The sequence below is a fragment of the Erythrolamprus reginae genome, chromosome 7, assembly GCF_031021105.1.
Source record: "Erythrolamprus reginae isolate rEryReg1 chromosome 7, rEryReg1.hap1, whole genome shotgun sequence".
Taxonomy (NCBI): Eukaryota; Metazoa; Chordata; class Lepidosauria; order Squamata; family Dipsadidae; genus Erythrolamprus; species Erythrolamprus reginae.
In genome coordinates, this window is record NC_091956.1 from 25585500 (window position 1) to 25603029 (window position 17530).

Consider the following 17530-nt stretch of genomic DNA (forward strand, 5'->3'; position numbering starts at 1 on the left):
GTTTGTATTTGAAGATATGACCATCACTCTGTTTTTATTGCCCTCAATGCCAGGTCCTCTCTTGATTTTGCTCATTCAATAATTGCTTAAATATGACTTTTTTGTCCAAATCTCAGAGATCTCCCCTCTCCACTGGTGCTCTTCTCTAGATCTGACTTTGCCTAAAATGGTCACTGTTGTACATACTCTTGATCAGTTGGAGGATGATGAAGATATTGAGGACTCAGATTCAGATAGTGTTTATGAAGTAGTGGGGGGGGCGGGGTTACAGGTAGTAGAACAGGTGGGAGGCTAGCCACAGGATGGGGCTATGAGTTCAGGATCTAGTGAGGGAGAATCAGACACTCGCTGGGTTAATCCTAAATTCAGAAGGGTTCAGAAACGTAGAGAGCAAAGGTCTGGAAGAAGATATTAAGGAGAGGAATGGGTTAAATATTGTAGTGATGTATTTGGCATGTCAGGGGGCTAGTGGAGAAGAAGGGTGGAGTTTCAACGTTGCTGAAAAGAAATATGGATGTGTTTTTGCCATGCTAAAGTAAGTATTTTGTATTGTATTTAGTCAGTGCTGCTGTTTTTTAAAGCTATGTAGTTAGGAAAATAAATCTTGTTTAAGTGAAGCAGGAAAAGGAATGTGAGAAATGCGGCTAAGAGAGAGATAACGGACCGAGTGATGTCTGGAATGTGTTGAAGTACAGGAGAGCAGAGAAATAAACGGAGTTACTTTATTCATGAAATGATGCATTTAATGAGAGTTATTTGTAATTACTAAACTTCTACCAGAAACCAGAACAGTCACAAAAGTACAAAAACTGTGTGAACCGAGCAGAGCTGTGTTGACTTGCTCGCATTGGCATGACGTCAGCAGCAGAAGTCTGATTGGAATATTTTTGAAGATACCTCTGAAGACCTGGATGAAATCACAGATGCTGTAACATCATATGTCAGCTTCTGTGAAGATCTATGTGTATCAGCTAGGAACTGGTCGAATTTTTTTATTTTATTTTTTTATTTATTTTGTCCAATACACAATGAGGGTTTTAGTGGGTATATATACATATACACATAGTAAAATACATGATGAAGGTTATAGAGGAGATACTCATAGTAAAATATATCTAAGAAAGAATAGAAAAGAAGATATAGTAATAGAACATATCAATGAAAGAATAGAAGAAGAGATATAGGAATAGAAGAAAGGTATAGGAGATATAGGAGAGCAATAGGACAGGGGACGGAAGGCACTCTAGTGCATTTGTACTCGCCCCTTACTGACCTCTTAGGAATCTGGATATATGTATAGTAACATCAAACCTTGGTTCACAGCTAAACTTAAGCAGCTATGTCGTTCCAAAGAGGAAGCCTATAGAAAAAGTGATTAAATGTTGTACATTTTAGGCCAGAAATGTATTAACAAGGGAGATCAGAGCAGCAAAAAGAAGCTACTCTGAAAAGCGAAAGAATCAATTCTCAACAAATGAATCAGCAAACATGTGGGAAACTTTTTAAAATATCACTGCTTATGGCAAACCACCTTCTCAGGGTGAAGGAAATCAACAACTGGCAGATGACAGAATGTGTTTTACTGCAGTTGTGAAAGGAAACCACAGCCACTTATCTCCACAACCCCATCTCAGACACACCAGCAATAGCCAAGCCTCCTACAACTGACCCCATGCCATTGGGTTCACAACCCCAGTGGTCACAAAAAGGGAAGTGCAAGACCTATTTCACAGACAAAAGCCAGGAAAAGCTCCAGGCCCAGACAAAATAATCCCTTCTTGCTTAAACGTCTGTGCTGACCAACTGGCCTCCATCTTCAACCAAATCTTCAATAAATCACTGTTCCTTCTTGCTTCAAACACTCTACTATCATCCCAGTGCCGAAGAAGCCCACCATCAAGGAACTGAATGACTTCAGACCAGCTGCTCTAACATCTTCGGAGAGGGGCGGCATACAAATCTAATAAATTATTATTATTATTAATTATTATCTGTAGTTATGAAAACCTTTGAAAGGCAAGTGCTCTCCTATTTGAAAACCATCACAGATCCACTGTTAGACCCCCTGCAATTAGCATACCAAACAAACAGGTCAACAGATGATGCTGTTAATATGGCTCTGCACTACATCCTACAACATCTTGAATCTTCAAAGACCTACGCAAGGGTCCTCTTTGTAGACTTTAGTTCAGCATTCAATACCATCCTTCCAGAGGCTTTTCTAACTAAGCTAAACTAGCTAGCAGTAGCTGAACACATTTGTAAGTGAATCATAAGCTCCCTAACAAACAGGAAGCAGCAAGTGAAGCTAAGCAGAATCACATCAGATACCTGCATAATTAGCATTGCCCTCCTCCCCAAGGCTGTGTGAACTCTCCCCTTCTCTCTAAATACCAGTGCTTCTCAATTATTTTATATTACACCCTCCCACCCAGGAAGAAGTAAACATTTCCCGCGTGTCCCCCAACTCTCTGATCTGGGCCCCAGTGGAATTTTAATGTTAATGTTTATTATTTTACTTATTATAAGCTGCAAGCAATCTATTGGCCGGGGAAGACTGCTCTACCCCCTTACCTGGGAGTAAATCACACAACTCAGTGGAGCCTGTTTTTGGTTAGACAGGCATAGGTTACCGTGGTTAGGGCCCTCTTTTGACACGGGGCCAGCTTAATCATTCATGGCTACCAAAGTACCTGCTGAGAACAACAAGAACCCATGCAGTCACCCCGCGCCACCTGGTCACTTTATCTTCCAGGCTCGGAACAGCATGCAACTGAGAAAACACTCCCTGTCTGGGGAAATTGATCAAGAGGGACCACACATGTTCTGCAGGGTCACGTGTGCCCCCCCCCCCCACCGACATCATTCCACGCCCTCCCAGGGGTGCCACCTCCACTATTTGAAAAGAACTGCTATATACCAATGACTCCATCTCTAATCTATAAAGCGTTACATGGCTTAGGACCAATGTTCCCTCTAATTATTTTTCGGTGTGGGCGGAAAAGTATAATGTCTGAGCGACAGTCCCTTTGGGACTGGGCGGCATAGAAAAATAAATAAATAAATAAGAAAAAAATTAATAATAAAACAAAACCAAAATCTATTACTATTATTATCTTCTCTTTTTCCATCCCTGTCTCCTCCCCCCGTGTGTGTGTGTGTGTGAACTCTTGAACCATTTCCAATTAGAGGTGAGCTATTGGAAATGGTTCAAGAGTTCACACACACACACACACACACACACGGCTGGAGTTTTTTTTCTCTGTTATTATTTGGGTGCTTTTTACCATATGCTTTAAATCAAGAGTCATTTCTCTCTCTTTCTCTCTCCCTCTCTTTCTCTCTCTCTCTCTCTTTCTCTATTGCTTTCTCTCTCACCCACTCACTCTTTCTTTCTATCTCTCTTGCTTTCTTTCTCTTCTCTATCTTGCTATCTCTCTCCCCCCCTTTCTCTCTTTCTCTCAGCAGCGGCATTGGGCAGTAGCCGTGGGGCAGCGGTAGTGATCAGCTGTGAGGCGGAGCTCCGGAACGGAGGCACCGACGGCTCGGGGGCTGCGAGAGCGCTTTCTCCCAGCGCTTCGGGAATGCCTGCCCTGCCTCTACTGCAGCCCCCTTGCTGGAAGTCTGGGATGAAAGCGCTCCCAGCGAAGGGGCTGCGAGTGGGGCGGGGCGGGCATTCCCGAAGCCTGCAGAGAAAGTCCTCTCTCGCAGCCCCCTGGCTGGCAGCGCTTTCGTCTCGCAGCCGCCACCACTGCGGGAGAAGTCGCGCACCAAGGCAGGAGGCAGTGGAGGAGGAGAGGGGGCGGATCGGGCGGGCGGGGGGCAGGGCCGAGAAGCCAGGGGCGCGTTTGGCCGGAGGCACCGTGGGGAGGCCCCTTTCCTCCTACTGCCACACCTCCCTGCCCCCCCGCAGGCTGGCAGGGGGATGGGGAGCGTGCGCCCATGAAAAAGGGTACGCGGGGGGGGGGTATTTGGGGGGGCGCGCGCACGCACGCGCACAGCTTACGGGGAACGGTGCTTAGGACCAGGTTACTTATGGGACCATCTCCTGCTTCACGTATCCCAATGGCCGGTCAGATCCCACAGAGTCGGCCTTCTCCAGGTCCCATCAGCCAAACAATGTTGCCTGGCGAGGCCTAGGGGAAGGGCCTTCCCTGTGGCAGCTCTGGTCCTTTGGAATCAACTCCCCCCTCCAGAGATTCGCACTGCCCCCATCCTTCTGGCCTTTCAAAAGGTTTTAAAAACACACCTTTGCTGGCAGGCCTGGGGCCATTGAGCGTTGGCATTCTGCTCTGGCTGATAGTACGATTGTGATAGGGATGAGCTTGGATGAATGGGTTTAAATGTTTGGGATTTTAAGATTTGACTAGGGTTTATAATTTTGTATTATCCTGTAAGCCGCCCTGAGTCCCCTGGAGAAGGGCAGCCTAGAAATTTGAATAAGTAAGTTAGTAAGTAGGTAAGTAAGTAAATAAATAAATAACGAACCATCTGTTAAACTACTGAAGTTCACAGATGACAACAATGATCAGAGACCATGATGAATCCACAAACAGATGATGGGAGGATGAACAATTAACCTTGTGGTGCAACTGCAACAATCTGGAACTGAACACCCTTCAAAACCATAGAAATGGTGGTAGACTTTTTAGGAGGAGCCCTTCCATAATTCCACCTCTTACAATACTAGATAACATAGTATCAATAGTAGAAATCTTTACATTTCTAGGTTCTACCATATCGCAAGATCTAAAATGGTCACTTAACATCAAAAAATGTCATCAAAAAAGCACACCAAAGAATGTTCTTTCTGCACTAATTCAGGAAGCTCGAACTGCCTAAGGAACTGCTGAAACAGTTCTGCAGAGGAATTATGAAGTCTGTCATCCATACCTCTATAACTGTCTGATTGGGTTCTGCAACCCAACAAGACACACAGACTTCAGAAGTTAATTAGAACTGCAGAAAAAACAATTGCTACCAACCTGCCTTCCATTGAGGACCTGTATACTGCACGAGTCAAAAAGAGGGCGGGGAAAATATTTACTGACCCCCTCACATCCTGGGCATAAAGCGTTTCAACTCCTACCCGCAAAACCGTGTATCAGAACAACAAGACATAAGAATAGTTTCCCTCCCAAACACCATCACTCTGCTAAACAAATAATTCCTTCAACAGTATCAAACTATTTACTAAGTCTGCCCTATTATTAATCTTCTCATAGTTCCCATCTCCTCCCACAAAGGACTGTATGACTGTAACTTTGTTGCTTGTATCCTTACCATTTATGTTGACTGGTTCCTAATATGATTTGATTGCTTATTTGTACCCAGACTATCATTAAGTGTTGTACGTTATGATTCTTGACGAACACATCTTTTCTTTTATGCACACTGAGAGCATATGCATCAAAGACAAATTCCTTGTGTGTCCAATGACACTTGGCCAAGAAAAAAATTCTATTCTATTCTATTTTTGTTTATAATAAAAATCTTTGAATAGAAAGTTTAGAATCCTAGAGAATATTTTAGTTCCAAACTAACTTTTTAAATTGAAATATATACTGTATATTAAATATAGAATTCAGTCATACATCAATTGCATTTTCTAAAAAAATTACTTTAAATTTACAGTAATTCACGAAGACAACAATTCCATCAATATGATTCCAGAGTTCTCACACATAAAGCAAGAACCAATTGACATAGGTAAGTCAATCAATTGAGGGGGGGTGTATATATTACATTTTTAAAACATAGAAACATAGAAGGTTGATGGCAGAAAAAGACCTCATGGTCCATATAGTCTGCCCTTATGCTATTTCTTGTATTTTATCTTAGGATGGATATATGTTTGTCCCAGGCATGTTTAAATTCAGTTACTGTAGATTTACCAACCATGTCTGCTGGAAGTTTGTTCCAAGCATCTACTGCTCTTTCAATAAAATAATAATTTCTGATCTTTCCCCCAACTAACCTCAGATTGTGCCCCCTTGTTATGTGTTCACTTTCCTATTAAAAACACTTTCCTCCTGAACCTTATTTAACTACTATTTAAATGTTTCGATCATGTTCCCGCTTTTCCTTCTGTCCTTCAGACTACTGTATATAGAAAATATTTTAAAAAGAAAATATTTTAAAAATTCTTCTTTGTTTACCACTGTGCCTGCTCTTCCATTAATTTCAAACAAAAACTATAGAGCCTAGAGACACATAGTTTAACTGACAATATATGAGCTTCATAAATTTAAAGCTTTGGGGGGAATAATCTTTTTAAGATATAGCACTGGTGACATGTATATATTGTACAAAAAGCCATTGTTGAGATTATTATATAAACTGATAAGAGCATTCAGATTCCTCTAAATTTCAATACCAATATTTCAAGATGTTCTTCTTTGTGGAAACTGCAGTCATGATAAAGAGATACCGGTAATTTGAAAAGCAATTCTCCATGAGAAATGAAGGCTTTGTTATTAACACGAACACTGGCCATACCTGACAGCTTTATCTTCATTTTAAACATTCTTGTTTGGTGTAAGCTTCACCCAGATAAAGCATGGCTTACTTATATAAGCAGAGAATTGTGTGATAATTCATTTCAAGCAATATAGTTTTTCATTACCTGTGCTTATTATCTCTGCTATTTTAAACCTATGGTCTGGAGAAAGCTGAAAGATCACGAAAGGCTGTATTTTTTCCTGGAGAATTATGTTACTTTTCGCCCTTGATTTTTATTGACCAAATTTAGAAGAGTCTAATCACTGCAATCTAAAAAAGTCTATTACAGTAGTACCTCTAGATACAAGTTTAATTCGTTCCAGAAGGGAGCTTATATGTCGAACAACTCGTATCTGGAACAAATGGCTTTAGACTTTGTTTTTCCCCTCCGAGATAACCAGAAGCAAGGATTCTTGCGCCACCTAGTGGACGCTTGGCTCGTATCCCGAATTTGAGCTCGGGTCTGGAACAAAAATTTCTCTCCCCTCGTGGCTTGTAACTTGGAATACTCACATGTGGAGCAGCTCGTATCTAGAGGTACTACTGTAGTTTTAAATTCCATTTGATCCTGGCATCACATTCCTTATCCTAATCCATCCCCTTGTTTCAAGCTAGTGTTTTGTTTTGCTCGATCTGCACATGAGTCTAGTGAGGAATCTCCTCCAAAGACCATTGAGGAAGGGGTTTATGAAGTATGAAGAGTGTTGGTCCAAGTACACTGCCTTGGCGTATGCCACTCTTAACTGGAACAGGATTAGATATGGCGCTGCCTATTTAGACAACTTGTTGCCTGTTTGATAGGAACGCAGTTATCCAACTATGGAGGGATCCGAAGATGCTGTAGGATTTGAGTAGTAATTTGTCATGAACCACTGAGTCGAAGGCTTTACAGAAGTCAATGTAAATTGCATTTATTGATTTGCCTTGATTGAGATGTGTAGTCCATGCTTTTGCAGTGAAGGAGTTGCAGGTTGCAAGATATTTTTTTTCTGAAACCAAATTGTTTGTTAGAGAGTAGGTTGTTAGTTTCTAGGTAGAGTGTAATGGATTGGTTTATGATTTATTCCATGACTTTGCATGTAAAGCAGCAGAGAGGGAAGGAAATGCAAAAAGGACCCTAGACTCAGGGCTTCTTGTAATGGTTTGTATGGTCTTTTTATCACAATGGTTTTTAGACACCAGCATCAGGGATGAGCTGCTCTATGAGTTTGCCCAGGTTTGGGAAGACCCATAGCTAATGTTATGACTGTTTTGGTGAACCACAAAATCCCACCCCTGGCTCACCTCCTTGGATGTGAGGAAAGCACATGGACCTGTTTCTGGGCTCTAGAGAATGAGAGCCCAGGGGAGGCATTTTTAGCCATCCCAGAGGCTCAAGGAAAGACTCAGGAGTCTGAAGGTGAAAAACGGGCTTCATAGAAATTCCAGAAGTGTGAAAACAGGCCCGTTTCTGGCCTCCCGAGGGCTTCCAGAGAAGAGGGAGGCAATTTTCACCTTCCAGAGCCTGGGAAAGGCAAAAATGTCCCCCTCCCCATCATGGTGCAGGAAGTCGGCTAGGTCATGCCCACCCAACAACCAGATAGAGAACCCGTTGCTGACATTTTTGAAGCCCATCCAACCAGCATTAACCTACACAGTATTTCAGTAGCATTTCTAATCAGTAGATTAGAGATCCTTGAGTGAATTAGTATCATTTAGCTTAGTTCTCCACATGTACAAAATGAGTGTCACAATGACTTGTCATGGAGGACTGGTGAGATTTATTTATTGTTAGCTAATGAAGCTCTTTGGTATAACAGACATTGTTATCACTGAATGCATTAAGCTCAACCATTTTTTCTCTCCCTTCCTTTTTTTGGTGGAAAATGGTGGAAACTTCCGATTCCAAAATTTATATGAAACAAGTCATAAGAAACAGTCATAAGACACATTAATCAGCTTTACAAATGCTGAATAACAGCAAATGATGTTGAATCAAAAGCAAACGCTTCTCAACTTGGAAAGCATGTAAGAAAAGGGGCCAGTCTGTGAATTTTCATGTCTCCATAAACCAAGCAATTATCGTTGCAGAAAAATCATAACCTCAGCACTTACAAACAGGTCCACTTTATAGGGAGAAGCATCTAAGCACTCCAAATAATTCATATGATGATAAAAAGCTCTGTAAAAAGTTGGTTGATTTGATTCCATGGATGGAATACAGCAGTCCATGAAAGATCAAAGACATTGTCAAATCACATGAATGGAACGAAATATTCTGATACAAGATACCATGAATAGTAAAACAGTATCATGTTAATGTTGCAATTTAACCTCTTTCTGTAAAAGGGCAGTATTCATTCATGGAATATAAAATTTATATGAAAATGTCTAAATGCATTAAATTCAATTTAACACATTCCGTTTGCTTGAAAAGAGCTTAAGAAGCATTTCAGGGAAAAAAGGGAACAAGAAAGTGAAAAAATTGCTGAAATACTAACAAATTCAGGCCAAGCCCATTATTATCTTCCCTGTCAGAGCAATGCTGGATAAATCCCATGGATTTCAAAAGTTATTTTACATCAGGAATCCTCAAACATGGCCACTTTAAGACTTGTGGACTTTAACTCCCAGAATTCTGGGAGTTGAAGTCCACAAGCCTTAAAGTGGCCAAGTTTGAAGACCTCTGTTTCACATGAATAGTTTTTATCCTTCCAAAAAATGGTTTGTTTTATTTACTAATTAGATTTGTGTGCTGCCCTTCCCCGAGGAATCGGGGCGGCTAAATTGGGAACTGCCTTTTTTTCTAATACAAGTAGTCCTTGACTTATGACCACAACTGAGCCCAACATTTATGTTGTTAAGTGAGACATTTATTGAAGAGCTTTCTAGCCAACAGTTGTTTAGTGAACAACTTAACTTGGCAGATGTTAAGTTAGCAATGAATCTGGCTTCCCCATTGACTTTGCTCATCAGGTCTCAAAAGGGATTCACATAACGTCTGGACAATGCGCTTGTCATAAATATGAGTCATTTGCCAAGCATTTCAATTTTGATCATGCTGCAATGGCCATTAAGTGTAGAAAAACTGTCACACGTTGCTTATTTTCAGTGCTGGTGTAACTTTGAATGGTCACTAAATGAATTGTTAAGTTGAGGACTATCTGCATAATAATGTCGCTGATTCAGAGTAAGATTCTGGCATATGTCACAGCATTGATGACATCAAAAGAACTACAACCAAAGTAGGGTGAAAGCACTTCAGAACTCTTATCTCAAATTTCATCATGGAAAAAAAAAGAATAGGATCACGCATGTAGCAAAAATTCAATACACATTACACAAGAATTAGAAATGCTATGGACCAGACTATGGCTCTTCTGACGTGGGTCCACTGCGCCCTTTGGAACATTTAAGTTGCATTATTGGCAAGGGATGAACTTCCAACTAATACACTCCTCAACCCCACCTATTTGGCTGAAGGAGGTCAAGAACAGGTCATATCAAAACTTTAGTTTGATTTTTTTTTTACTGTTCCCTCTTTTAAAAAATTAAATAAAACATCTGGAAGTAAAATGCTGACTCAAGAGAGATTGGCCAAGCACTTCCTACTTATAGCATATGCTTAGTTTTACATTCCATTAATCTTGAAGCCTGGGTAGATAGACAGCTCATGTGAATTTACAAACTCAATTGACTGGTTTATACATTAATGCATCCAAATCTAATTCAATGTGGCCCTGGACTCTCCAGAGATCTATCAGTTGGCCTGCTGGAGTCTTTTCATGTTCACTAGCTAGACCAGGGATCCCTAAACTTGTAAGACTTAATAATAACAACAAAAACAACTACAACAACAGAGTTGGAAGGGACCTTGGAGGTCTTCTAGTCCAACCCCCTGCTTAAGCAGGAAACCCTACACTATTTCAGGCAAATGGTTGTCCAACATCTTCTTAAAAACTTCCAGTGTTGGAGTCTGGAGGCAAGCTGTTCCTTGTGGGCTTCAACTTTTAGAATTCTGGGAGTTGAAGACCATAAGTCTTAAAGTTGCCAAGTTTGAAGACCTCTGGGCTAGACCTTGTTTAACACCAAACCTCCACCTCTTTATAGTTAATGAGTTAGCTGGATGACTGAGAAACATTGAACTGTTGATCTGAAATATCTGAATCTATTGATCTGAATGGCACAAGTGATCATTTAAGCAGTGATGTCGACTTTAGTAATCATGTCTTCACACCACACATTGTGTGACATTTCAACGAAATGTTTATTCCAGATTTTTGAAAAGCTCTTAATATGTACATGCTACAATTCTTTGAAAGCTGTCATTTGAGAAGGGAAATTATTTATTTAATGGTCCACAACAGCTGAAAGTGACATGTAGAATTAGAGGTGGACTCTTTTATTGAAGTTCTGTGCCCAGCATTTTTAGTCATACTAGCAGTGAGTGGTTTAACAATCTTTGGAAAGTTAGTCCTCTCCTCTCCGTAGGCTAGGGGTGTCAAACTCCCGGTTCATGGGCCAAATATGTTACATGCTAGCCCACTGTCATCCCCATTTTAGAAAAGGACAAAAGTCACAATACATCATGTGACAACGTGACCCGACAAGTTTGACACCCGTGCTCTGGGCAGGAAGCATTGGCCACATGGAATGATATCCTAAGCAGATCCTCATATCTATATCATGACTATATCAAGCACTGACACAACCACTAGGTTTCATATTACTCAAGGAGATCTGGTGTGTTATAAAAGAGCAATATTAAGTGGTATATATCCCATGTGAAAAACATCTGCAATCAATTATGCAACGTAGAAGGCTGTTTACATAAATGTTATGCAACTTGGAATGGTTTGTTCCCAGCTGTAATGTTTGCAATTTGGCAACATTTGGAAATTTCAGATGGAAAAGGAATGATAGCAAGGAAAGCTGAGCCATTGTCAAGAAAGAACGAGAGTCACAGACATGAGAACTGGGTCTTCCAAAGACAAGTGATATTTTTTTCATGGGCATTTTTTGGCCCTGAACATCACCCTTGAGTATACAACTACGGTATCAATATAGTCTAAAGTGGGGGGGGGGGGGGAAGCCAAACCAGTATTAGCCTTCAAGCCTCTACATGATCTATTTGAAACTGTAGGTTTTAGCCCGGTTGCAAGATACTAGAGAAACTGCCAAGATAATTTTACTGTTGCTAAGATGTTTCTGCTGTTGGCACAATCCCCATTTCTTCCACAGCCAACTTGCATTCCTTGCCTTCCATTACCAACAATGGACTTTACTTCTACAAGATCTGATTCTAAAATACAGTATACTAACTGCTTATAATCCATATTACAATCTTCATTTTATTTACAATTCCAAGGACCTCAGGAGTCTGTTCTGGGGATGATTTTGGAGGAAAGAATTAAATACAATATCAAATAAACAGTATTAACGTAATATAAATAGGGTAAAAGGAAATGAGAACTATGATTGGTGTACCCCAGATGACAAAAATAGACAAGAAGGCAGCATTAGATAAATAAGTAACATATACCGAAAGTTAAATTATAATAGAATGGAAAGAGAAATAAAGATATAGGATGGTGATTATAAGAAGTAAAAATTGAGAGCAGTTTTTCCAGTCACTTAAAATCAAAATTAGCCATTTGGAATAAATATTTGGACGGACTGAATTATTGAAAATGCAATTCAGGTTATTTTATTAGTCTTTATAAGAGATAATATAAACATATGGATTGACAGTGTTTTTATGTATGTTTTTCAATGTGGAGAAAAATAAAAAACTTTTTCAAAAGTAAATAAATAAATTACATAATTGTTTATTTGGAAAAAAAAGAGGGTATTTGGGTAGCATATATAAAAACAGATAAATTATTTCCAGGTGCTAACCTCTTGCAAATTTACTAAATTTGCAAATATAAAAGTGTAATAAACACTCCCCAGCAGCTCAAATAAACAAGTTTTGTTGGATGCACTTGACAATGACTCTCATCTTGTATTTAAGAATACAAGCAGATCTTGGGACATAACATTAGAAGTGTCTGCCTTTCATGTATATCATGTTTCCAGTTGTAGAAACAGGATGATAACTGGGGTTTTTTGGATTTTTGTTTGTTTGCTTTTGATCTAATTTGGCTCTATGAAATAGTATTTCCATCTACTTCACATATTTACAATCTGCAGATAGTTCTCAATTTACAACTACAAGGGTCGCCCATAAAGTAATGCACCACATTTTTTTCCTTCAACAATTATTTATTGAACACAATGAAACTTACGCACAAGAAAGAATGATGTTTCTTCTGGACTCCCTATTTTTGCATGTAATCTCCATCCCGTTCTATGACCTTCCTCCAGCGAGACACAAGGGTGTGTATTCCTTGTACTACTCCTTGTTCTGGTCACAAAGCCATTTCTGCAATGTGCAGAAATTCGTCATTCTCAAGATGTCTTCAGCGAATGGCATCCTTTAATGGCCCAAAGCTAGGGAAGCTAGGCTCCCAACAGCTTCTTTCTCCGCAGTGAGAAATTCAATGACGAAACGCTGCTTATAGCATACATCACTTACAGACGCCATTTCGAAACACTACTGCAGCTACACTATCTGTCTGAAGAAACGCAAAATTTACACACGCACTCCTGACAATTTAAATAATGTATATCTAAAATTTCGCATTCGTACGATTACTGTAGGCTGAGAAAAAAAATGTGGTGCATTATTTTCTGGGCGACCCTCGTACAATGGAATACTGAATGAAAGTCATTTCAATTGTAATTCAAGACACCATGTGATCAGATGAGATTTATATGTCCATATTTATAATCACCCTTAAGTGAGGGCGAATCAGGTGGCTATTAAGTGAATCCAGCATATCCAAAAGGCTGTTTTTTGCTGGAAATTAGCAAAATACGGTAGTCTAATTGTAGTCATCTGACTATAAGACAAATGCAAGCTGGTTACCAAGATCCTAAAATGCAAGCATGTGATTGGGGAGACAACAGCTGTAACTTGAAGGAAGGGTTGTAAGTATGGGTTTTTATTTTGAAATCTGGGATAACTTTAAATGGTCTTTTAAGTTATTGATCAAAGTTATTCTCAAGTTGCTCAAAGTTGTTATTCTCAAGTTTCTATTTTCTTCTTTTTGTGTCCAAAATCCTTTTGAAATTAGGAATAAGTTATAAAAATAAAATATTATGGAATCCATCTGAATTCAGAGGTAGACAAAAAGTGAGATTGCCTTGATTTTCCCAAATGCATTTTTTTCTTTCCCTTCAGCTATTTTGACTAGTAGCTGTTTCAAACAAAGGGCTTCAAAGGTCTTACTCAAAAGCCATTTGACCAGCACAAGTTTTTACCAAGTCAATTTAATTAATTAATTAATTTAATTGGCCAGAAGTGTCAAACTGAAAAGCAATTTTTATCTTTATCAACTTATACATTTCATTCCTGAAATGACACTTCAGCCATTCCATCCTTAAAAAAAAAAAGCAGTCTCAATATAGTCTCCCTTCCTTTTCCAGCCTTCTTTCCTCCCAGGAGATTCCTAGAGAGGTCCCAAGGAGGCTTCTCCCTGCCTTTTCCGGTTACAGTTTTGGAGGCTGGGGTTTGTAAGTGGAAAATGGTTCTTGAGAAGAGGCAAAAAAATCTTGAACACCCGGTTCTTATCTATAAAAGTTCTTAAGTAGAGGCATTCTTAGCTAAAAGTACCACTGTATAAGCCTGTCCCTGGTTAAAATAGTTGGCAGTCACTCATTTAAGGTAACTTTTTGCACAGGGATTAAGTAACAGTCCCCATAAGTGCAGAGGAAGGATTTGAAAGTTCAATAGGTCCCAAATCTCTTGATGTTAGTATGTGACCTGAGAACCTGCAAAGATGGAGCCCTGACCTTGATGTAGAACATGGTTAGGCAATTCAATGGTCCACAAGCCACTGTGGGTCCCCTAGAGCAGTGTTTCCCAACTGGTGTGCCGCGGCACACTGGTGTGCCGCGAGACATGGTCAGGTGTGCCGCGAAGAAATAAGCTCAGCTTCTGGCCTCGCAACTTTTTTCGAAGAGAAAAAAGTTCTGAGACCGGAAGCTGAGCTTGCTTCTTTGCGCCTTCCAAGTTTTCAAGCAGTTGCGGCGCCCCGCCCGGCTGGAGCTTCCCTGTCAGCAGGTGAGCTTTGGGGCTTGGTGGGAGGGCAGCGGCAGCGGGAGGGCGGTGCGCAGGGGGAGGGTGATGGCGGCGGCAGCGGGCAGGAGCCATGCCGTGGGGCGGTGGCAGGGTGGTCCCTCTCTCTCTCCCCCTCTCTTGCTTTCTCTTTCTCTCCCCCTCTCTCCCTCTCTCTTTCTCCCAGTAGCCGTGGGGCGACGTCAGGGTGATCGTCGGTGCCTCTGTTCCTCTGTTCCGGAGGCGGAGCTCCGGAACAGAGGAACAGAGGCACCGACGGCGGCGGCTGGAAATGCTGGAATTGCGTGGCTGGCACTTGCCTGCTGGCTGGACCAGGACGGAGGCTCAAGCCCCATGTCCATGCCCAGCGCAATGCCAGAAATGTACTGCTTCTAGCCACCGCCGTCTGTGCCTCCGTTCTGGAGCTCCGCCTCAAGCTGATCACCCTGCCGTCGCCCCACGGATACTGGGAGAAAGAGAGAGGGGGGAGGGGGGAGAGAAAGCGAAAGCAAGAGAGGGAGAGACAGAAATAGAGAGAGGAAGAGAGGGGGGGGAGAGAAAGAGAGAGAAAGAGATAGCAAGAGAGGGAGAGAGAGAAAGAGAGGGAGAGAGGGGGAGAGAAAGAGAGAGAAAGAGATAGCAAGAGAGGTAGAGAGAAAGAGAGAGGAAGAGAGGGGGGATAGAAAGAGAGAGAAAGAAATAGCAAGAGAGGGAGAGAGAGAAGGAGAGAGGGAGAGAGGGGGGAGAGAAAGAGATAGCAAGAGAGGGAGAGAGAGAGGGAGAGAGGGGGGAGAGAAAGAGATAGCAAGAGAGGGAGAGAGAGAAGGAGAGAGGGAGAGAGGGGGGAGAGAAAGAGATAGCAAGAGAGGGGGAGAGAGAGAAAGAGATAGAAAGAGAGGGAGAGAGAGAAAGAGAGGGGGGAGAGAAAGAAGGAGAGAGAGATAGCAAGAGAGGTAGAGAGAGAAAGAGAGAGGGAGAGAGGGGGGAGAGAAAGAGATAGCAAGAGAGGGAGAGAGAGGAAGAGAGGGGGGAGAGAAAGAGAGAGAAAGATATAGCAAGAGAGGGAGGGAGAGAAAGAGAGGGGGGAGAGAAAGAGAGGAAGAGATAGCAAGAGAGGTAGAGAGAGGAAGAGAGGGGGGGATAGAAAGAGAGAGAAAGAGATAGCAAGAGAGGGAGAGAGAGAAAGAGAGGGAGAGAGGGGGAGAGAAAGAGAGAGAAAGAGATAGCAAGAGAGGTAGAGAGAAAGAGAGAGGAAGAGAGGGGGGATAGAAAGAGAGAGAAAGAGATAGCAAGAGAGGGAGAGAGAGAAGGAGAGAGGGAGAGAGGGGGGAGAGAAAGAGATAGCAAGAGAGGGAGAGAGAGGGGGGGGAGAGAGAAAGAGATAGCAAGAGAGGGAGAGAGAGAAAGAGAGAGGGAGAGAGGGGGGAGAAAAAGAAGGAGAGAGAGGGGGTAGAGAAAGAGAGAAAGCAAAAGAGAGAGAGAAAGAGAGATAGCAAGAGAGGGAGAGAGAGGGGGGAGAGAAAGAGAGAAAGCAAAAGAGAGAGAGAGAAAGAGAGATAGCAAGAGAGAGAAAGAGGGGGAAGAGAGAAAGAGAGAAAGACAGCAAGAGAGAGAAAGCAAGAGAGAGAGAGAAAGAGGGGGGAAGGAGGGTGAGGGAAAGACAGAGAGAGGGAAGGAAGGAGGGAGAGAGGAGGGCAAAAAAGAGAGGGAGGAAGGGAGAAACAAAGAGAGATGGAGAGAGAGGGGAAAGAGGAGGGAAGGGAGAGAGAGAGAGAAAGAGGGAGAGAGAAAAATAGAGCGAAAGGGAGGAAGAGAGATATTTTTTGTCCAAACTTTTTTTTTACACACACCCCTCCCCCCCCCCCCACTCAATGTTCCCCAGGATTTTTTAAATGTGAATAATGTGCCGCGGCTCAAAAAAGGTTGGGAAACACTGCCCTAGAGCAGTGGACTCCAATCCAGTTCCATGGAGGGTGGTTTTTCCAGATGGGAAGGGGGACATAGTTTTGCATGCTGCTAGATCTCATGCATGTGCAGATGGGGCTTGTGCAGCCAAGTCCCTGATGGCCACAGACCAGTGTTGGTCCGTGGCCTGGGGATTGGGGAAATTGCCGAAAATTGGTGAAATCTCGCACACATGAGCATCATCGCCTGAAATTTCACTTCCTGTGCATGCACAGGAACACACTGGTAGCACCAGCGATGGGCAGCCCTTCACTGAACCCATATCTCCAACCCCGGGGTGGGCAACCCTGGCCCTTTTATGACCTGTGGATTTCACATCACAAAATTCCTGAACTCACTCCATAAAGTATTAAGGGGCCACAGTTGCCCACTCTTGCTCCAATCTCTCTGAATGTTAATACAAAACGGATTCTACTGCCTATCCAGTAGCAGCATACTTTACCAAACTGCCTTCTAATTAGCAATTAGTAAGTGAACTTGAGGAACAGTTACTCATTTAGAATACCTGAAGAGACAAGAAAATCAAGACTGTAAATCTTCCTACACTTCCTACACTTAACTAAACAGACATAGAAACATAGAAACATAGAAACATAGAAGACTGACGGCAGAAAAAGACCCCATGGTCCATCTAGTCTGCCCTTTTACTATTTCCTGTATTTTATCTTACAATGGATATATGTTTATCCCAGGCATGTTTAAATTCCAAGTATATTATCACAGGAATATACTGTGATATATACTGCTCAAAAAAATAAAGGGAACACTCAAATAACACATCCTAGATCTGAATGAATGAAATATTCTCATTGAATATTTCATTTGCACAACGGCATGTAATTTATTGTCAATCAGTATTGCTTCCTAAGTGGACAGTTTGATTTCACAGAAGTTTGATTTACTTGGAATTTTATGTTGTTGTTT

At 41.6% G+C, this 17530-nt stretch overlaps 2 protein-coding genes across 4 annotated transcripts in view; one reads left to right on the top strand and one right to left on the bottom strand.

Annotated features, from left to right (window-relative positions):
* The window catches only part of PPAT (phosphoribosyl pyrophosphate amidotransferase), an 86480-nt gene that overhangs the window by 47919 nt on the left and 21031 nt on the right, over positions 1-17530 (bottom strand). The window lies entirely within an intron of this gene.
* Positions 1-17530, top strand: part of LOC139170265 (zinc finger protein with KRAB and SCAN domains 2-like) — a 51066-nt gene that overhangs the window by 25522 nt on the left and 8014 nt on the right. For all 3 annotated transcript variants that reach the window (XM_070757237.1, XM_070757239.1, XM_070757240.1), the window contains exon 6: positions 5635-5709. In XM_070757237.1, the coding sequence (XP_070613338.1) occupies positions 5635-5709 (75 nt within the window). The remainder of the gene's footprint in view (positions 1-5634; positions 5710-17530) is intronic.